Source organism: Petaurus breviceps, unplaced genomic scaffold, assembly GCF_028583685.1.
Source record: "Petaurus breviceps papuanus isolate PSGF00001 unplaced genomic scaffold, PetGlider_PUasm1.0 90849, whole genome shotgun sequence".
In the NCBI taxonomy this organism is placed as follows: Eukaryota; Metazoa; Chordata; class Mammalia; order Diprotodontia; family Petauridae; genus Petaurus; species Petaurus breviceps.
In genome coordinates this window covers 21,882,432-21,905,876 of record NW_027187361.1, presented here as the reverse complement: position 1 = coordinate 21,905,876, position 23,445 = coordinate 21,882,432, and the positions used below count along the sequence as shown (strand labels likewise).

General features: G+C 41.0%; 1 protein-coding gene across 1 annotated transcript in view; it reads right to left on the bottom strand.

Annotated features, from left to right (window-relative positions):
* ATP10A (ATPase phospholipid transporting 10A (putative)) overlaps positions 1–23,445 on the bottom strand; it is a 282,963-nt gene that overhangs the window by 133,847 nt on the left and 125,671 nt on the right. Inside the window, exon 2 of the mRNA XM_069072951.1 lies at positions 21,391–21,595. Within this exon, the coding sequence (XP_068929052.1) occupies positions 21,391–21,595 (205 nt within the window). The remainder of the gene's footprint in view (positions 1–21,390; positions 21,596–23,445) is intronic.

The following is a 23,445-nucleotide window of genomic DNA, read 5'->3' as shown; positions in this document are numbered from 1 at the left end:
CAACAAACTGGAAAGCATCCAGAAAAGGGGACTAGGATGACAAAGGGAATTGAAACAGTCATGCAAGAATCAATGGAAGCATCTGGGTTCTTGCTTTTTTCTGAGAAGATAAAGGGTCTGGAGAAGGATATATGCATTGACTCTATGTACTTGAAGTCATGAGAAGGGGAAAGATATATTAAAATTATTTCATTTTGTCCTAGAAGGAAGCATTAGGAACAAGAGAAGGAAGTTTCAAAGAAGGGAATCTCAGCTCAATATAAGGAAAATTTCCAACATTAGGAGTGTCCAAAAAGTGAAATGGGCTGTACTGGGTAGTTCCTTGTGCCTTGAAATTTTCAAATGGAGGTTGGATGGGAAACATTTTAGAGGAGGTTTCTGCTTTATAGCAAGATTGAATTAGGTGATTTTGGGGTACGTGTTAAATTAAGTATCTTTTGTGCAGCCCGTAAGGGTAATGGTAATTTGAAGATCTTCCCTGCCCCTTAATAAGCCTAAGGGAATTCAAGGACCTTCCCTGCCCCTAATACACTGAATGTAATCACATGGAGCCCATGGTGGGAGGAGCTTGCTGAAGGGCGGAGCAGAGCCCACAGGAAGCTGGGAGTCAGAACAGTTAGAACTGAAGGGAGGAGAGACTGAACCCAGGGAGATAGCTAGGCTTACGAAGGTTTGTTTGTGGGAAGGCTAAAGGATAATGTGTCTCTCTGGGGTATTATGGTGTATTAACTTCTTTGTTGCTGTGATGGATTCAGCTTTCTAGTTTTGGAATTCAGTTTTCTGGGTCTGAATACATGTTTTGCTTCTGTCTTCTATATGCAGAGGCTGTTAAATTTTGTGATCAAGACAATGCCAGCATATTTACAGTCGCCGTTGGTGCTGTGATTATTGTGTTGGCACTACACAGATTTCCATGATTTTGTTATGACTACCCTTGACTTGTGCTGACTTCAATACTTTCATTTTATTTTTTTTTGCTTCTTTTTTTTTTGGAGGGCAATTGGGGTTAAGTGACTTGCCCAAAGTCACACGGCTAGTAAGTGTGTCAAGTGTTTGAGGCCAGATTTGAACTCAGGTCCTCCTGACTCCAGGGCCAGTGCTCTATGCATTGTGCCACTTAGCCACCCCAACACCTTCATTCTTTAGATTATGCTTTTATGAGTTATCATGGACAAATAAATGCATCTCCTACTATACAGGCCCCTGTATTTTTGTTTTTGGAGGTAGTTGGGGTTAAGTGACTTGTGTAGGGTCACACAGCTACTAGAAGTCTGAGGCCAGATTCGAACTCAGGTCCTCCTGACTCCAGGGCTGGCGCTATATCCACTGTGCCACCTAGTGGACCACGGGCAGGCCCCTGCCAAAAAGCTTTTCTGAATTTAGTTAGGTTGGTTCTGGGATAAAAAGTCCATCATGGGGCCCCTACTAGAAGTGCTTCTATTGTGTTAAAATCTCCAGAGCTAGCATTACAATGGTTACAGACTGTGAAAACTCAAGGTCACCTCCATGCCATTATGACTCACTGATATATATGACTTGGGTGGGGGGGGGGGGGGGTTTCAATACCCCCTAAATGTTAGAAACTAAATCAAAGTGTTTTGTTCTTAGTCTCATCTCTTATAGGAACTTTTTTTAAAAATTAAAAATGTCCACCAAAAATACATAATTGCCAAATACTTGTTAACTCGAGAATGGGGTGCCCTAAAGTAAACATTCCATAGCTATATATATCTTGTGCTATAATTCAACTTCTTGAGACTAGTGTTTCCTCTTTCAGAAGTTTCATATTAGGGGGCGGAGCCAAGATGGCAGTGTTGAAGCAGGACCTCCCAGCAGCTCTGGCTTCCACCTTCCCCATGTAATCCATGTAAAAGGGGACTCTGAACAAACTCTGAACCCACAAAATGACACAGAGAAGCTAACCTCCCGCTGAGGACAGCCTGGCAGGCTGGCAGGAATCAGCAGTGCAGTGCTCTGGGAGCCGAGCCCAGCCCCATGCCAAGGCTTTAGCCCCAGGGCGGGCCTGACCAGCCTCTGGCCAGAGGGACCCCAAATCAGCAGTGGCAGTTTCCAGAATTATCAACACATAGATGCAAGGGACAAAGTGAGAGATCAGTGCAGTCTGGACTTTGGGACCCAGTAAGTGGGAGTGCGTGGCTTTTGCCCCTGGGGTGAGAAGCTGCTGAGACACCGGCACAGCCAGCCAGCAGCAGGTGGCAGATTCAGCTCCTGGCCTGCAGAGTGTAGGGGGAACAAGCACCAGTCCGAGGGGTAATCGCTTTTGCTTTAACCTGCTTGGATCTGGATTGCAGTCTAGGGTGGAGGTCCTGGGGTGTGTGTCCAGCTTGCCAGAGCACATGGAGGCTTCGGAGAGGGCACCCATCTAATACCTGCTGAGAAAACCCCAGCATTTGGGATGAAAGCTCCCCTTTCTGGTGGCAGAGTCCTACTGTGACAAAGCCCAGGGGTCAAGTGACTGAAGGGTGACATGACCAGGCAAAGGAAACAAAGCAGACAGAAGAATGCAACATTAGACTCCTATTTTGGGGACAAAAAGGAGAAAAGCATGGAACAGGAGGAAGACAGTGAAATCAGAACTCCTGCACCAAAAGCTTCAAAGGAAAATACGAGCTGGTTACAGGCCATAGAGGACCTTAAGAAGCAGATAAGAGAAGTGGAGGAAAAATTGGGAAAAGAAATGAGAACAATGCGAGAAAATTATGAAATGAGAGTCAACAGCCTGACTAAGGAAAATCAAACCTTAAAAAATAGACTAACTCAAATGGAAAAGGAGGCTCAAAAAGGCTAGCTCAAAAAGGCAATGAGGAGAAGAATGCCTCAAAAAGCCAAATTTGCCAGATGGAAAAAGAATCTCAAAAGCTCAATGAGGAGAATCATTGCTTCAGAATTAGACTGAGCAAATGGAAGCTAATGACTTTATGAGAAATCAAGATCCTGTTAAACAGATCCAAACAAATGAAAGAGTAGAAGGCAATGTGAAATATCTCATGGGAAAAACCACTAACCTCTAAAACAGATCAGGAGAGATAATTTAAAAACTATTGGACTACCTGAAATGATCAAAGTAAGAACCTAGAAATCATCCTCCAGGAAGTTCTCAAAGAAAACTGCCCTGATGTTTTAGAACCAGAGGGCAAAATAGAGGTTGAAAGAATCCACCGGACACCTCCTGAAAAAGATCCCAAAAAGAAAACTCCTAGGAATATTATAGCCAGGTTCTGGAATTTCCAGATTAAGGAGAGAATGTTACAAGCAGCCAGGAGGAAACAAAACAAAGTTTCATATTGATCAGTCTAATTAAAGAAATAAAACAAGCTTTCTTTGTGTTGCTTTTCATTGGTATGGACTCTCTCTAAATTCCATCGATCCCTTCTGAGGGAAAGTAATCGTTCCTTCCTGAAATTCTTACAGCACACTTATATCTTGCATCTTTTATCTCACTCTTACCTGAGTATGTGAATGAATGATAAAGCAATAACAAGGTATTTACTTTGTACCTGGCATTATAATAAACTCTAGGATTACAAATATAAGGGAATAGTCCCTTCCCCTAAGAAGGTTACACTCTACTAGGAGAAGAAACACATAGACAGAAGCATGTTGTCAGGGATGGGTGTTTTGGTTTGGAAAATCACATGGAAAAAAAATGGGAAATTCACCAATATGCCCTTTTCCATTGGCAGAGTTGTTTTGATCACTCTTCCCAAATAAGAAGGGGAAATGGGGGTGTAAGGGTAGAGATATGACGAAGTGCGATCGACAAAAAGCTAGCTGACTGAGGCATGGCTTTTTTGGGGTCAGGGAAGCATATTGGACTCTTACCAATCAAGACAACATGACCCTGGGGTTCAAGATGGGACCTACAAAGCTGAGTGTTTTAGCTTCTTCTGGGTAGTTTTCTGAAGGTCCAGTTAAGAGGGTGCCTCAGCAGCAGGACAAAGAAATCTTTCCCCTCTGTTATACTGAGCTCTGTCTGTGTCACATCTCTGTTTGTAGCCCCAGAGACTATCAGAGCACCTTGAACATTTAAGAAGATACTTAAATGCTTACTAAATTGCTGTACTTCACCACTCTTAGGTTGGGAATTCTAAATGGCCTAAGCTTTGGCCCTATTTTTAATCTGAAAGGGGGAAGGGGTGGCTTAGTGAACGTTCTAAGTATTTTGAAAAATGTACTTTTTTTTCACCCCTTTCTCCTGTGGCAGATCTAATTTTGGCAGTGTGTGGGTGGAAAGAAGGAACTGTAATTTCGTTATCTATGTATCTTGAATTTTAAAAGCCATTTTTCTAAGCCTGGTGAGTTCTGTCAAGTAATTTGAGGGAGGGCTGGTTCATGTCTGAGAAGGAAAGTTCTCTCTATGTTCTAGCATGGGTCTGTTTGTGAAGGGCCGGCCTGATGCATAGAGCATATGAGAAACATTCCCTTCTGCAGGGTGTGGTGGCAAAGCTTACACCAGAAAGCCACAAGGTAAATTTAGGGATTCTGCTTTCCCAATAGTTCTCCTCCTAAGAATAGCTTTAAAAAAATATTCTATTAAGAATAGCTTTTAAAAAGAGTCGATGTGAAAATATGCAAAGTTTTGGTGGGATAAAACTTTTAAGAGAAGATGATAAAACAGCCAGGAATTCTCCAAATTGGCAAGGGTTTTAGGGGAAGGGTCACCCCAGAGCATGCCAGAACACCTGGACTATGGCCTATGGATGCCTGGGAGCAATGTAAAGATTCTCTTCACAATTAAGTTATCAACGAATCCAGTAATATTAATTAACATCAATTAATTTTTAAATAAAAATTAATAACAATAATTAAACTACTAATAAATCATGTACTTAAATCGGTGTCAAAGAAAAGCTCTATATTCTTTGAGTTTTAATAAGCCCTTATATTTCTTAGACAACTTAGGCAACACACTGACTTTTTCAGATCACGACTTACAAACAGTAAATACCTCATTATAAAAACACATCTCTGGTAAAAAAAAAAAAAAAAAGCTGTGGTAGCAGGTGGGAGACCTTGGATAACAAAGATTCATAAAATCCAGAATCTTGAGACCTAGGCCTAATCCTGCCTTCAGGCAAGTGAGATATCGTTCGTTGCTTCTGTTTCAAAGATGACATAAGGGAGCCTCAGACTTGTTCAATGATTTTATGGGAAGTCACATGGCTAGCTGGTAAGAGATGGCGATGGGGAAGGTGCCTTGGTCCACAGAAATCTTGTTCAATGTGGTCTCAGCTCTAGGGTGTGTTAAACCATACTGTCTTTCTTGCATAAACAGGAGGGTAGTGCATCTTTCACTATTACATGTAAAATTAAAAATGGAAGTCAGAGGATTTTAGATTTCAAAACGAAAGGGACCTCAGTCCATCTCCCACATTTTAAAGATGAGAATCCTGAGATTCAGGGAAATTAACTGATTGTCCAAATTCACACACAGAATAAGGGATGCAAGGAGGGAGGGCTTGGACTCAAGTGTTCTGACTCTAAATTTGATGATCTTTCAATTAAATCACAATCGTCCTTGCTCTCGGGCACATATGTTATAACAGGATATATGCTGCATTTTCCTAGTGGCCCAGATTAATGCTGATTCTAAAAATAGCTAGACTTCTCTAAGGCACTACTGTGCACATTTATTCAGCACGCTTCTTAAACATGTACATCCTGCACCCCTTTAAAAGCATTTTGGAGCTCTGAAACGAATGTAAAATGAGAAAGAACAGAACACATGAAATCCCAGTTAACAAGATTGGAATGAACTGGAAACCGTAAGTAACCAGCACCAGGTCTCTTCCACTCCTACCTCCCACACCCCCATCTTCCCACTCTGCTATTAGGAGAAAGGCAAACAATAATATAAGAAACTTATATCAGAGTTTTCTATTTTAAAACTATAAACAAAATTTCTAGAAGATAACCTAGAATAAATAAAGATTTATGTTGGTCACACAATCCTGCTACCTCTAAAAAGATATAATTTAAATTCTGGCTTTGCTTTGAGCGAGTTCTTTTATATATTTAGGTTTGAGTTTCCCCGTATACAAAACAAAGAGGATTAGAGTGTATCTTCTAATAAGGTCATTTCTGTCTCTAAACTTAGGATCCCGAAGCCATGGGGTAGCAGCTAGGTGGCACAGTGCATAGACAGCTGAGGCCTAGAGTCAGGAAAAACTGAGTTCAAATCTAATCTCAGATACTTCCTAGGTGTGACCCTGGACAAGTCACTTTGCCTCCGTCTGCCTCAGTTTCCTCAACTGTAAATAAGGATAACAACAGCTCCTATCCAGTAGAATTGTAATGAGGATCATGTTCGATAATGATTGTGAAGTGTTCAGGCGCTGTATGAATGCGTATGCCCTTCCCCCCATGGCCCTGCTGGCTCGAGCTGAGATGTCATAAACAGGGAAAGGATATTATGATTCTTAAAAGTTTCTTCTCACCAATACAATTGATTCTATAGCTTATTGAGAGAAAGACTCGTTCCCTTCCCTTTTTAGGTATTATTGCAGATTGATTCCCTTCCACAGTATTATACCTACTCCCATTAGAGAAAATGTGGTGTGAAATTAGGGCGAGGATTAGCAAATTCAATTACCTCCCGACCTCTCCAGATTGCTGACAGCTTTTCAGGAACACCCGGATTTTCAATGGTATTACCTAGATGAGTTTTCACAGGCTTGCTTGAATATTTCATTGGTGAGCCTTATGATAGATATTAAAATAGGAAGGGGCTCCATATATTCTTTGAAAAATCAAAAAACACGAAATAGAGTGTAAATTGAATAGTCCATGTATGTGGCAGTCACTCAATTCATCAACTGTTCTAGGATAAGATTTTTTAAATGAATGATATAATTATAGAATGATGAGAATGATACAATCTAAAAAATGAACATGTTTCAGACACCTCGAGTATTAAAACTTAGCCAGTCAACAAGCATTTATTGAATACTTACTAGGTGCTGGGTACTATACTAAACACTGGCAATAAAAAGTAAGACAACTGACTACCTTTTAAGATCGGGAGAAACAACGCTGAATGGATAATAGAAATAAATCACTGTAAAAGTAAAAATGTAAATAAAATCAAGTCTGGCCTCAAACACATAGTAGCTATGCATCTCTGAGCAAGTCACTGAATCCTGTCTGCCTCAGTTTCTCCATCTGTAAAATGAGCTGGAGAAGGAAATGGAAAACTACTCCAGTGTCTTTGCTAAGAAGACCCCAAATGGGGTCACAAAGAGTAAGACACAACTGAAAAATGATTGAACAACAAGAATAAATGCTACTCAGCTGGAACTAAGCTAGATATAATTTCATACCTTTTGACCCAGCAATACCACTTCTAGGGTTGTATGCCAAAGAGATCAGAGCAGTGGGAGGAAGACCCATATGTACAAATATATTTATAGCAGCTCTTTTTGTGGTGGCAAAGAACTGGAAATTAAGGGGGTGCCCATCAATTGGGGAATGGCTGAACAAGTTGTGGTATAGGCATGTAATGGAATACTATTGTGCTATAAGAAACAAAGAGCAGATGGACTTCATATTTACCTGGAGAGGCTTATACGAACTGATGCTGAGTGAGAAGAGTACAGCCAGGAGTAATTTTTACACAATCACGGACACAACGTATGTGTGATGACCAACTTTGATAGACTGGACTCCTCTCAGCAATGCAGTGATATAAGTCAATCCCAAAAGACTCATGATGGAGACAGATGTCTACATCCAGAGAAAGAACTAGAAAGAACTGAGTTTGAATCCAGATTGAAGCAAACTCCCTGCTCTCTTTCTTTTTCTTGTTTGGTTTTGTTTCCTCTTTCCCATTGTTCATTCCATCCGTTACAACCCTTCTTTACAACCTGACTAATGTCTAATGTGAAAATATTTTCAGATCCTATACTTGATTGCATGCTGCCATGGGGTGGGGGGAAGAAAGGGAGGGAGAAAAAATCTGAAACTCAAGGGATTATGGAACTAAATCTTGTAAACTAAAAGTAAACAAACAAATTAATAAAGACAAAAAAACACTTAAAAAGAATAAATGCTATTTTCTGGCCAAAGGAAGAAACAGATTCTTAAGACTATACTTGATCACTAGTTTAACTTTAGTCAAGTGACAATGGCAATGAATGTGGGCCTTTAAAAAGCTTTCTTGGGGGCGGCTAGGTGGCGCAGTGAATAGAGCACTGGCCCTTGAGTCAGAAGGACCTAAGTTCAAATCCGGTCTCAGACAATTAACACTTACTAGCCTAGGCGTGTGACCTTGGGCAAGTCATTTAACCCCAATTGCTCTGCCTTCCCCCCTCCAAAAAGCACAAACATAACAAAACAAAAAAAAACCCACCCCTTTCTTAGTGGAGTACACACCAGCCAGCCAACTTAAATGACTTCTGCAAAAACATTTGGTGAAACATGGCATGGCACAGGTAGTGCCACAAGATAATGGTCCATTTGAGAAGGGAAGCAGATGGATACCCTGGAGATCAATAAATACCACTGGGGTTCACTGGGCTATAAGGCTCAGCCAGCTATGGATCACTGCAATCCATGATTTAGGCAACTGGCCAAATAACATTCCAATGAGGTTTCATGGCATCCAGTGGGGTTTTGTTATAATGTATTATTGATGCTGTTGTATAGGACCCTGAGGAGCCCGACACAGGGAGAATTAGGGTTGCAGAGCCTCTAGGTCCCTTCCAGGTCTCCCACACTTAGCTTCTTCTGCTGGCCCTTGAAATGCCAGGGATGCTTCTGTGTAGGTGGCTTCATCACTCTGCCCTAGCATGGGAAATGTCCTTCAGGAATCACAAAGCCTCAGAGCTGGAAGGGACCTCAAGGCTCATCTAGTTCAAACCTATATCTGAACATCAGCCCATGAGGAGCCATTCATCATTGGCTTAGAAAAATTCAGAGAAAAACAATTGCTGACTTTTATATCCTCCTTTAAGAACTAAAAATCCCTTCTACTCCCTCACTTGCCATTCCTCTGCTCTCATTGCTACTTTTGAGCTTTAAATCAAGCCATTCTGTACACTTGGAATACCCTTGACCCAGCCTCCTCATAGTGGAGGCACTTTTGTGTGACCTCTCCCTTAGGTTGGCTGGTACCTCCAAGAACTAACACCTTAAGTACATCGAGGTTGCGCTCCTGAATCTCTGGACTTTCTCTACCATGCCAGAGAAATTTCTCCATCTTGGGAATTCAATCCACCCTTAGACTTCTCACATTGGAATTGTCTGCCTCTGCAGTCTCTCTTTCTGACTGACTGGTTCCTTGCAGAACTGCCATTGCAAGGAAAACCCTGAGGTCAGCCATGTATCTTCATGGTTGCATTTCTGGCTTTCAAGACTTTCGCCCATACCCTCCTGCTATATCATCCTTCCCCTCTTCTGCTTCCTTTTGTATGCTGTCTTTTACCATAGAATGTAAGCTCCTTGAAGGCAGGGATTGTCTTTCTGTTTGTGTTTGTATTCCCACTGTTTAGGGCAGCGAGTATCATATTCTAAATGCTTGTTGACTGGTCTTGAAATAATTCTAAAAATCCTAATTCCTTCAGGAAATTATGCTTCATTTGTCAGAAAGGAGCTGACTGCTTCTTCATTCCTACCATTCTACTTTCAAATTCTCAAATGGATCTAGTCTCTCACTGATGCAGGCAATTCTACTATAAATTATAAAATGTACTTACCCTTTGGCTAATCTCCTCCTCCATCTCCTCAGTTTTCTGTGGAATTCTGGTCCATAATTAATAAACTTGCATTCATCTTAAATCTTTTCCTTTCTCACTTCCTTCATCTTCTAGCTCTCCATGAAAGTTGGCTGTCTTCAGTTAAAACTGCATCCTTACCTACCCTTTCCCATCAAGGATGTACTTTCATTCATGCTGCCTATCCCTGGTCATGGCGGGTGAGTTGGCATATCCTCAGTACAACTCACACTGTCTATTTATGGACTTATATATCATATTATAACTTAAATTATCTTACTGGAGTTTATATACATCTCATTTGTTATCTCTTTCTAGACAATCATTTATTCTGTTGCTTTTATGTGTTCTCAGGGTTATCTCAATCTGTAAAGCTAGAGAACATGGGATACATTTCACCTGATTAATATTCTGCCACAGACAACTAACTAAATGCATTTCATAATGATAAAAAGGAAAAAAAAGTGCATTCCATATTAAAAGGTCACTTTGGGGGGAGAAATGAAATTAATACCTGTTTGCTAAATTGAACAGAAGAGAATCCCTCACTAAAAAAATTATTTTTTCCTAAGATAACTTCCCAGATTTATGTCTATATATATAGTATTCTATATTTAGCAAAAAGATAGTAGCCGTAATTCCAGGAAATTCTATTTTGGATTTTTGTTGATAGAACATTCTAAACTTTCTGTCTGCAAAACTGGGGGAATGATTTTTCTCCAGCAAACTTCTCTTTTAGCAACATTATTGACTACTTCTACCAGACAGTCACTGTATAAACCCTAGTGCCCATCCCCACTGTTGATTTCCTTTAATATCATTCCCTTCAACCCTAATCATCCCCAATCTCCACCTCCCTACGCTGTCTTCTCTGGAATGCTTGCTCGATAATTCAATTTGCTTTCATCTTAACCTTTTTCTTTCTTACTCCATTCATCTTCTGGCTCTCAGTGAGACCACTTTCCTTTCTGCTAATTTTCATCCCCATCCACCCTTTCCAGTGCTGGCTGGACTTTCATTCATCCTCCCTGACATGGCAGGGGATTTGGAATACTTGATCTTCATTCCCACTTCCAGATTCTCCCTCCACCACCATCACTCAGTAACTTCTCCTTTGAAACTCATTCCATCCGAAGTTATTACCCAAACAAGATTCTGACAGCTATTAACCTACCGATCCCAAGTACATCCTCTTTCCTTTCTCGATACAGTTTTCGTCTCCACCCCAGTTCCTTTTATGACACTGCTCTCTCCAGGTGCTTCTACTAATCTGACCCTTTCTTCTCAGTCTCTTTGGCTAGATCTTCATCTAGGGCAGACCCAAAAACTATGCTTCTCCCCTGATGCTTTGTCCTGGGTCATTCTTCTTCCTCTCTGATTTCATCAGTGCCTATGGGTTCAGTTATCATCTGTATGAAGATTAAATATATATATATACATACATACATATATATATATGTATATATGGATGGATGGATGGATGGATGGATAGATACGCAGTCCTAGCCCTTCTCTAGAAATCTAGATTTACATCAATGACTATCTCTTGGAGATCTTCAACTGGCTGATCTTGAACTGGTTAACCTGTAGATGTCTCAGACTCATCAAGTCCAAAATAAAACTTAATATCTTTCCTCCCAAAACCTTCTCCTTTTCGCAATTTTTCTATTGCTATCAAGAGAATCGCCATCCTCTGAGAGAACCTGGTTTGCGATCTCAATGTCTTTCTAAACTCTCTGAACTTGCTCCACATATCCAAGTGGCTTCCAAGCCCAGTCATTTCTTCCTTCACAATATCCTTTTTTATATCTCCCTTCTCTCCTCTCACTCTGCTTCCACCTTGGTGAAGGCCCTCAATCATCTTATTCTTGGGCTATTGCAATAAGTCATAGTTTAACAGATTAAGCTCCTTGTTTCAAGAATCTCTCCACCCAAGTCTAGTCTCCACTCACCTGCCAAAGTGATTTTCCCAAAGTTTAGGTCTGACCATGCCACTCCCTGTCTCAGTAAACTCGAATGATTCCCTATTACCTCCAAGACTAAATATTAAATGCTTTTTGGCATTCGGAGCTGTTCTTTAACTTTGCTTCTACCAATCCAGCCTTCTTCTACTTTACTTTCCTCAATGTATTCTAACCCCCATGACACCAACCTTTTTTTCTTCCTCACACGTAACACCCACCCCCCAATTCTGCACCCCTTTATTGGATATTATTTGAACTCTCCTTCCTCAGCTAATTAGCATTTATTGTTGAACTAAATTATTAATTACACTTTACAATTATATATTTTGTTATTAATTTAGCTAATGATGATAATTATCAATTATTATGATCCACTTACTCTGCTAATTACTAGAGATATAAACAAAGGCAAAAATCAGTACCAGTTTTCAAGGATCTCACAATTCCCTGGATTCCCGGGTTTCCTTCCATATTAGTTGAAATCTTACTTGTTAGAGGAGGACTCTCTTGACCTTGCCTACTGTGAGTGACTTTCCTCTAACATTACCTGCCACTTACATTGTATATACAGAGTTATTTGCATGCTGTGTCTCCTGTTAGAATGAGCTCCTTGAAGGCATGGACCATGTTTGGGGCTTTCTTTGAAGCCCCTAATGCTTATTATTAGCACAGTCCCTGCAACTTGGTAAGGTCAATATTTGTTAACTGACAAACAAATAAAATGGCTAATTTATCAAGGATGAGAGTAAATTGAATAAATTAATCAGATTACCCCAGCTGATTTAGAGTGATAAGATACTAAACCTTAATATATTTGTCAGGTGAGAATACATATTTATTGTTCACTTAGTATGAACAAGGGCTGGACACCTCCCTAGAGGAAATAAGAAATCTATTAAACGGGGCTGAGGAACTTGGTCATGCTCTCTCAGGCCTTTATAAAACCAGGAACTGCATGCATGCATGCATACATACATACATACGTACATGTATATACATAGACACACATATATTTATATAAAACCAGAACCCAAGACATCTTTCCTTTCTATTTCTAGTATTACTAGCATAAAAGAGACCCATTGCACTGAAGAGCCTAAGAAGGAATTACTTTGGAGAGAGGAGAGGCAGCTTGGCCTTGGCCTCTGCCTCCTTCCACCTACTTTATGACTAGAGAAGGACGTTGTGAACTTCAGAAGGTCAGAAGGTTTGGACTTTTCCATCAGCATTCTAGCAGTATCTTCTGCACAGAAGAGCATGGCTGTAGTGCCTGTATTAGGAGCCAAGGGCATATTGGATGAGATGAGGAAATCAGATTCATGACTGATCTGGGGCCCAGAAGAAAAGTTATTGCTATTGCTAAGTAGGACACACAGAAGACTACCAAAAAAGGTCTTCCAGGAGCTGTTATCCCCTTTGCCTCGTGTGCTTTCTAAACCTCAGTCCACTTACCCCTGGACTCTGCATCTATGAGTGGGAAAATGTCACTGACATTTGGCTTTTGGTGAAATATTTCATAGCAACTATTCTTATTATAGTACTTTAGTAAATACCCGCTCTCTAAAAGCTAATTAAGTCTGGCGGACTGACATGAACTATTAATCATGGTGCGGGGTATACTGGTAAGGCCTTCACCCCCTTGGAGCCAGAGCCCTGAGTGGATGCCCTCAGCTCCTGATTTGTCAGTATGAGTGGGATTTAGGATGGTCACCTCGAAGCATGTGCTACACCAGTAAGTATTAGCTTGTTCTTTATGAAGGTTTTTAAAAAACAATTATGGTTTGAGCGAATCCAAAGATCCAAAGGCCACTATCTACTTGGGCAATTTCATATCCTATTATTAAGAAACCTATAATTTGATTCTAAAACCTTAATGTATATTTTACTGCCAAGGTATGAGGCTTGTAATCAATTTCTAACATGCTTAAAATACTTGTATTTACTCAGATCTCTGTTGTACTTAAGTATATGATACCTGTAAGTACCTGAAATATTCATGTTGCATGAAGACTTTTTATTTTACATGACATATTTTTTCAGTCTATGATTCTTCAGATTTTGCTTTAATTTTGTTAAAAATTCCCTTCAATAATTCAACTAATATTTATTAAGTAACTTCTTTCTGCGAGGAATTGTACACTCAAAAGTGAAAAATAACACATTTGCTGTCCCCAAGGCACACTAGCTGGGGTATGGGGTGAGATAGGTACAGAAATAACTATGACTAATGAGTCAGGAAGTGATTAAGTCAATAAAGCATTGTCGGTGGTGTTATAAACTGATCCGACCATTCTGGAGAACAATTTGGAATGATGCCCAAAGAGTAATCAAACTGTCATAGCCTTTGACCCAGCAATACCACTACTAGGTCTGTATCCCAAAGAGATCATAAAAAAGGGGAAATGATTTACCCACATGTACAAAAATATTTATAGCTGCTCTTTTTGTGGTGGCAGAGAATTGGAAATTGAGGGGATGCCCATTGATGGGGGGGATGGCTGAACAATTGTGGTATATGAATGTAATAGAATACTACTACACCATAAGAAACGATGAACAGGCAGATTTCAGAAAAACCTGGAAAGACTTGCATGAACTGACACTGAGTGAAGTGAGCAGAACCAGGAGAACACGGTAGGCAGTGACAGCAACATTGTGCAATGACTTACTTTGTTAGACTTAGCTCTTCTGAGCAAAGCAATGATCTAAGACAATTCCAAACGACTCATGATGGAAAATACTATTCGTCTCCAGAGAAAGAACGATGGGGTCTGGAGGCAGATCAAAGCAGACTATTTTTACTTTTCTTTCGGCTATTTTTTTCTTATGTTTTTTCCCTTTTGTTCTGATTCTCCTTTTGCTAATGTGGAAATACATTTATTATATGATCATAGAAAAAAAAGTCGTTTAGGGTGGCCTATGAGTTCCAATGAAGGAGAGGTGGCTTACAACTTAGGCTGTGCAGGAAAGCTTCAAAGAGCAAAGTCACACTTTTATTGGGTCATAAACAATGCCAATATGTAAAGATGGCGGGAGATTTATTCCAGACATGGATGTTACATAAGAGGCAAGGGCAGGAGAAGGCAGTGCCCAATTCCTACTTGACCAAACTAGTCACATTTGGCTAGAACATAAGGATGGGAATTACTGAAGGCAAATACCATGAAATAAGGTTGGAAAAAGGAGGTTGGAAGCTCTCAATAAATCAAACAACTGTCAGTCACTGGGTCACTTTTTTATAGAATACTCCGAATGCACAGAGATGAGAAGCAGTATGGGATTAGTGGCAGGGCAGCAGGTTGGCACAGTGGCTAAAGTACCAGGTCTGGAGTAAGTTAGATCTGAGTTCAAATCCAGCCTTAAACAATGACTAGCTGTGTGATCCTGGGCAAGTCATTTAACCTTGTTTGCTTCGGTTTCCTCATCTGTAAAATGAGTTGGAGAAGGAAATGGCAAACCACTCTGGCATCTTTGCCAAGAAAACCCCAAACGGGGCCACGAAGAGTTGGACAGGACTGAAAGGTCTCAACAACAACAATGAAATGGGATGGTGGAAATAGCACTGATCATAGAATTAGGGGACCTAGGATTTGAGTTTGGCTTTGACATTTACTCATTGCATGACCACAGGCAAGTCAATTAGCCTTTCTGAGCCTCAGTTGTCTCATCTATGAAATGGGGATGAGAAGAACACGCTGATGTTGTATGGGAAGCATTCTGTTAACCTCAAAGTACTAACTCAAACATGAACGACTTTTATACAGCGGGGAATAGGGAGCCTTTCAATATTTCTAAGCTGGAGGATAATGTGGTCGGATCTATCCATCACAAAGATCAGTTTAGCAGCTGCATGAAATGGAAAGATTCATGCGGTAAAAAGAAGAGCCCTCCCAGAGGGGAAGCAGAGTGACAGAGAGATCAGTTAGAAGGCTCTTGTGGTGGGGCAGGACAGAGGTGCTTCTACATAAGATGTGTGGTTTTACTGACCTTGATTGCAATGAAATAGGAAAAACCATAAACATGCAAATTCCAAGAAATCACTTCAAAAGAAAGGAAGCTAGAAAGTATAGCACACACACCCAAAAGAGTAACACTATATATAATTATTTGTAAGCCTGACAAGACAAAAACCACAGAAGGAATTGGAGGGGGAAAATTACATTAAAGAATGCCTGTGGGGCAGTGAGATGGCAGAGTGCGTAGGGTACCAGCCCTGGAGACAGGAGGACTGGAGTTCACATGCACCTCAGACACTCAACACTTACTGGCTGGGTGACTGTGGACAAGTCACTTAACGCTGATTGCCTCTTTAAAAAAAAAAAAAAAGAGTGCCTGTGTAAGCACCCTGAAGAATTATAGCAGTTATTCCCCTAAATCTATGAAAACCCCCCGTGACTGAGGGAAAAGGAGACATTTGGGGCCTAACTTATTTTGGTTATCAATATTAACCAGTTCCACCAAACCACTACCTTCACTTTCCCCATGTACAACTAGTCCAAGGAAGTAAGCTTTAGGAAAGGGGTTCAAAGGTCATAAGATCCTCAAGGCACAGAAGAAGTCTGTGGGAATGAAGAGGTCTCCCAGGATGCTGGCTAGCCACGTGTGCCCTGAGGCAGAAGCCTAGTCACTCTACCTTAGTTACAATTCTGTCCGCAGGCTTCTAAAATCAAGCAAGTTTTGAAATGCTTACATCTAACTTACAAACGAGTAAGTGGCCATCCCTCCATGACTCCCTCTCCTCTCAATGTGTTCCCAAAGATATGGAGGTATTATTTCTACCATGGGATCCATTGTAACAGCAACAAAAAACAACCAAACAAACCTAGGAGATTTTAGAGCAGCTATGCTTTCAAAGGCAGAGGAAGGAAATGAACTATTGAAAACCAGCACTCCTTAAGGGAACGAACAAGGAACAGACTTCTAGGCAGGGCCAGTCTGTGTACACGATGCCTCCCTGACAAGAATTGGAGCTTACATTAAACAAGGCTTAGCCAGTTATGAAACAGCCTCATAGGTATTACACATGTTATTCATAGGTATTATGATGATCTTCAACATAGCCCATGAAAATTATTCAAATGTCATTATGCCCATTTTATATGCAGGAAAACTGAGATATCTCATATATTTCAAGAGAACAGATATGAAGACTATACTTCAAAATGGGCAATTAAATAGTTCAGTGGACAGAGTGCAGGGCCTGCAGTCAGAAGATCCATTTCCCTTCGTTCAAATCCAGCTTCGGTCACTTACTAGTTGTATAACCCTGCGTACTTTGCCCTGTTTGTCCCAGTTTCCTCATCTGTAAAATGAGCTGGAGAAGGAAAAGGCAAACCACTCCAGTATCTTTGCTAAGAAGACCCCAAATGGGGTCATTAAAAAGTCAGATATGACTGAAACGACCCAACTGAACGTATGCTTCAAGACAAGTTCAGGGGTTTGCCAAAGGTCACAGTGTTAATAAGTGGCAGAACCCAGACGAGAACATCCCAGGGCAGTGCTTTTTACACTATATCATGTTCCATGATACAGTGGACAGTGAACACCTCCGAGTTAGGAAGACCCGAGTTCAGGTCTCACCTATAAGGTTGTATGAAGTCGTTTGCCCTCTTAGTGTCCCTAGGCAAGAATCTATGATTCTAAACTACAGAGGAGGTGCCCACCAACCTTGGTAAAGAGAATGCCCTCTCCATATGTACATAAATATTTATAGCAGCTCTTTTTGTGGTGACAAAGAATTGGCAATTGAAGGGATCTTTTCCCTCGCTGCATAAATTTGGGGCTTCACTTTGCTGTTCCATCAGAAGTAGTGCCACTTAAAAAAGGCATCTGGATTAACGAATATGATATCCCTTCCAATTTTGGATCTGTGATCCATTCATCTTTTAGAAATACAAATGCCTCATGGGAGGGTTATGGTCATTGGCACATTAGTACAAATTAGTTCAGTGGCTTACATTCTTCCTAACCGCTAAGTGAATAAAAAACACTGAATAATTTAGGTATTTTTTCTTTATTTTGTTTTTTCCTCTTTGCAGGGGTGTAGGGATGAGGGAAGGAGTGGAGAAGGAAACAGAAGAAGTTAATAATCTTGGAGCACTAGAGGCCAGGGCAGGCCTGGTGAGGAATCCACAGAGCGTGGGGGTTAGGCTGAGGGGGCCGACAGAGAGGTCCTACAATAGAAGGAAGGAAAGAAGTTCAGAAAGGGAAGAAAGGGAGTGGCATGAAATAATATTCGTAAAGTGCTTAGCACATTACCTAGTTGGCGCCATATAAAGAAATGTTAGTTATTAATGTTAGTAGTAATAAAGATAAACTGTCCACTTCAAAGTTTTTCCTAGAACAGGGCCCACTCCCTGAAAGACGGAGGATATTGCCTTCACTTCTTTTTTCTACACCTCATGACTCCCTTCTTCCAGAATTCAAGCTTCAGGCCAGTACTATCAGTTACATGAAAGGATAAGGTAGCTTTTGGTTACACAGTTTCACAGACTGCTGGGCCTGGAGTCAAGAAGGCTCATCTTCCTGTGTTCAAATCTGGCTTCAGACACTTCCTAGCTGTGTGACCATGGGCAAGTCACCTAACCTTGTTCGCCTCAGTTTCCTCATTGGTACAACAAGTTGGGGAAGGAAATGGCAAGCTATTCCAGTATCTTTGCCAAAAAAAGAAATCCCAAATGACGTCACAAAGAATTGGATGGGAGTGAAAGCAACTCAACAACAAAAGCTTTTGATCACTAGTCTGCGGACTGCCGAGAATGCACTTTTACACAAGCATAAGACAGAAGGGGGTTAAAGAGAGTGAGGAGGCTGGGGAAGACTTATCACCCCATCCTGGAGAGGAGATTAAAAACCACTAACAGAGCACCGAGTTTCAGACCACTTCCAGAAGGGGTTTAAAACTCATTTACTGGAGAAGGATGTTAGGTTATGGTTACACTCCTTATTTTTCTGTTTATTGCAATTAATTTGCCAGAAGCAGACAATGCTTTTTGCCCTGCCCATGATGGAACACAGCTAGGCAACAAAAAGTCAAGGGTCGCGCCCAGTGACCTGCTTCTTAGAAAGCCTGAAACGAAGCAGCCCCTGCAGAGAAAATGCTCCCATCCCACCTGAGCAGGACATATTCTCCTCCTTTTAGCTCTTGTTCCCTGCTTTTTTCCAAAGGGATGCTTCGGTAAATGTGAATCAGGAAATTTTATTGAGTGAGTTGAGTTCAGTGCAGCGTGCATGGACCTCAGTGGTGCACAATAAGCCACACGGGTCTGCCCCTCCAAAAGCTTAGGCTTCAGTTACCGTTTTGGGTTGTATCCGACTCTTCATGATCCCTTTTGGGTTTTCTCGGCAGAGATGGAATGGTTTGTCATTTCCTTCTCCAGGTCATTTTACAGATGAGGAAACTGAGGCAGAGAGGGTTAAGTGTGTGCCCCAGGTCACCCAGTTTGTAAGTGCCTGAGGCCAAATCTGAACTCAGGAAGATGAGTCTTCCCTACTCTAGAACTGGCACTCTGTTCACTGTACCACCTGGCTGTCCCTCTGCTGTTTCAAAGGGGAGAGTGAAGCATGGAGGTCCCATGAAAGCATCAATTCTGATTTCCCAAACTAAGAAAATGAGTACTGGGGCGGCTAGGTGGCACAGTGAATAGAGCACTGGCCCTGGAGTCAGGAGGACCTGAGTCCAAATTCAGCCTCAGACACTTAACACTTAACTAGCTGTGTGACCTTGGGCAAGTCACCTAAACCCAATTGCCTTCCAAAAAGCAAAAAAAAAGGGGGGGGAGTACATACTGATAGAGGAAAATGGTATAAAGACTAGAGTACTAGCCTTGGCATCCAAGAAGGCCTAGCTTCAAATCCTATATCTGACACTTAAGAAATGCATGTCTATGGATGTCATTTGACCATTCTGCCTCTTTGTTTCTTCATCTGTAACAAGGATTATGAATAAGCATTTCTCTAGCAACTGCCTTCTAGGGTTGTTGTGAAGCCAAAGCGTTTTATAACCTTTACGCTCTAATGTGAATATTAGTTGCTGTTGTTATTATTATTGCTTTTGTAGAGGGGGAAGGCTGGGTAATTGGGGTTAAGTGACTTGCCCAAGGTCACACGGCTAGTAAGTGCTAAGTGTCTGAGGCCGGATTTTAACTCAGGTCCTCCTGACTCCAGGGCTGGTGCTCTATTCACTGTGCCACCTAGCTAGCCCTGTAGTTATTATTATTAATTCAATCAGTGCATATAATGATGTCATAGGCCAGGCGTTGGGCCTGACTCCCAATTCAGGTTTGGAATGAAATTGGAAGGAAATAATGAAATAAGATACTATAGACCATCTAACAGTTAACAGAAAGAAGCTTACTTGGTTAGAGCATTAAAAGGATTGGGTAGACACTACTCCACTTTCTCTGCTACTCATTCCCTCCCCCAACATAGACACTGGTCTGGTCGGGTCAGCAGGCTCACTGCAGTGGGACACCAGCAAGCCTGAGAGGAACTGACTTCTCGTGGGCTGGACTCTGACGTGGCCAGGAATCCACATCAGCCTCCAGGCTCTTCGTCGTCTGGGCTAAGCAGGTCTCAGGGAGAAGTTCCTTCTCTGCTAGGGGGAAGAAACCATCAACAACCAAACTAGCTGAGTCTACCCGGCAAAGATCCTGGCAGATATGGTTCCAGCCACAAACAGGAAAGCACAGGAAGAGGAAGACATTAGTCGTGTGGCCGTCATTAGAGAACATGGGCTTGAAACAGCCTGGTTCTAGTCTGTTACCCCTCTCACAGTCCCTCTGTGCACTTCCAGGGATTCTGGGAACTTCCTAATGCAGAATATGGAAAAAACTGGCTAAAAGTCAAAAGACCCGGAATCTGGAGGTGGTGCTGCAGCTTAGTAACTGTGTGGTCTGGAGAGCATCACTTAACCTCACCAAACCATACTACCTGGAATACTTAGCCTATTATATATGTATTATTATTATCAGATATCATATTATCTTATACCATTATATAGAGTATGTGTATATGCGTGGACATATATGTTTGTGTGTATGGGTGTACATCTGTGTGTATGTGTGTGTATGGTGCCTTTCCAAATATTATTTCATTTGTTCATCACAACAATGTGGAGAAGCAGGCAGTATTATTATCCCCATTTTACAGCTGAGGAAACTGAGGCAAACACAGGTTGACTTGCCCAGGATCACACAGCTACAAAGTGTCTGAGAATGGATTTGAACTCAGGTCTTCCTGACTTCAGGTCCAGGGCTCTATCCATGGCACCATGTTGCTGCCTTGTCTTACTTTCTATGTCTATAAAATGGAGATAACATTTTCTCTTCCAGTATTACAGAGTGATTGCAATGCATTTGATATACACACATATGTATATTTATAAATAGGCAGACATATACATGAGTATATATAGAATATGTTTTATATGCATATGAATATATAAAAGATGACTATTTTCAGCATCAAGATCTCCAAATCCCATGTGTGATAGTGACACGACTTTGCTCTCTCACCGTCCCATACACATATATGATATACACATATATGAACAGGGAAGAGTTGTCATTGAATGTAAATTAATAGGGCGTATAAGAAAAACACTTTGAAAACTACTGATGCATACACCGATCCCATCAGCTGAGTTACCCCAGTGATTGCTGTCTTCGTTTTTCAGTACAACATAGCTTACTTACCAGCTCTAGGAATTCCCTCACCACCTGCCGTTGCTTCAGATTGGTTTCTCCATCCAGGTTGGCAGTTTCGATGTGACAGAGACCATCAGGATCACTCGAAGAAAGCAGCAATATGTCAGCAGGTATGATCTCATTACATCGAAGCTGAACAAAATCTCCAACTCGGACTTCTTTCCAATATCGGTTCACAAATTTCTTTTCATCCCTAGAAAGTCATCACAAAAACTGGTTAAAGCATGCTAATCTCAACTCAAATTTGGGATGATTATAAAGAATAGCCAATCCTGAAACTGGCAATGCTACTATTTGGAAGATAGGTGCTTTAGGGGATCCCAGAAGTCTTGGTGCAGCTTTAAAACTGGGGCAATAGTTCTCTGCAGCACCCTTTATGTGTATATTTGTGTGTGTGTCTGTATAGATACACATTAATAATGTACATTCTAGCCATTCTGGATATCAACTGAAAACCAATATGCCCTCCCCCCAAACTAAATTATGAATAATACTTCTTTGTCTAGAATTGCACTCACCAGGCCTATTCCTCAAGGAAGTCAAAGAAAAAGGAAAAGAACCCACACATACAAACAAATTTATAAGAGATCTTTTTGTAGAAGCAAAGAAGTGGTCAGGAAGGATTCACCCATCAGTTGGGGAATGGAAGAACAAATGATGGTATATGAATATAATGGAATACTAACTATTGTACTACAAGAAATAAAGAGACAGTTTTAAAGAAATCTGGGAAGGTTCTAAGAAATTGATGGAATGGGAAGTGAGCATAACCAGGAAAAGAACTTACAAAATAACAACACTGAAAAGAAAAATCACTAAAGGTTTTAAGAACACTGATCAATGCAATGACTAACCATAAACCAAGAAGTATAGCAGATAGAAGGTTTTTAATAAATGCCAACTGATTGACTGATGAAGCATGCTACCCATCTCCTGCCTGCCAGGTAGTGGATACAAGAGGTGGAATGAGACAGGAATTTCTGGACAAGGTTAATTCAGTAATTTTTTTTCCTTGATGACGCATATTTGTTACAAGGGTGTATGTTTCTCTCTGTCTGTCTGTCTGTCTCTCCCCTCCACCCCCTACGCCTAATCCCTCAATGGGAAAGAGTGAGGATAGAAAATAAATTTTTGTCAATTGAAAAAATTCTATGAAAGTATACAGACATTAATTCAATAGACATTTACCAATTAACAGATGTAAGACACTATGCTAGGGCACTTTGGGGAATGTAAAAATAGGTAAGATAGAAAAAGTTTAAAATCTGGAGAGTGTAATAGGAAAAACTGGAACAAGTCATTATCTGATGGCTTCTTTAGTTTGGGGAAACTGGGGATTTTATTGCTTGTTGTGCCATTGAGAAATTATGAAAAAAGACCATATTAAAATGGCCTTAGAAGGCCAATTTCATCCCATATTTAAATATGCTTTAATACTTAAAGAATCTGTAGTTTGTATATGTTCTCCTTTCATCCACACAGATTAAAGTCCCCTCTTAGTACTTGCTTAATACATAGTCTTCATGAGGTGCTAGGATAAAAAAAATAAAAATTCAACACCCTGAGGCCAGTCTGGTCATGAGTCTTTGTGACTCCGCCAGGCTAGTCCTCAGATCACAAACATGAAGTTTATAATCAGGTCCATACAGGCTTGCTAAGACCTGGGAAATGAGAACTCTGATGGCACTGCGTTCAAATATTCCAACTTAGCCAGGTCCTGGTGGTGTACTCTTGAAAATTACTGCCGCAGGCAGCTAGGTGGCACAGTGAACAGAGCATCGGCCCTGGAGTCAGAAGGACCTGAGTTCAAATCTGACCTCAGACACTTAACACTTACTATCCATGTGACCTTGGGCAAGTCACTTAACCCCAATGGCCCTGCCTTCTCCCCTCCAAAGAAAATTATTGCTGCTAGGAAGGCTAAGGCTGGGAGATTGCTGGAATTCAGGAGCTGGGTTAAAGCTGACTGGGTATCTGCAAAGCAAATACAAAATAATACAACATACCCAGGTGGAAGAAAACAGAGCCAGTTAAAGCTTCTCT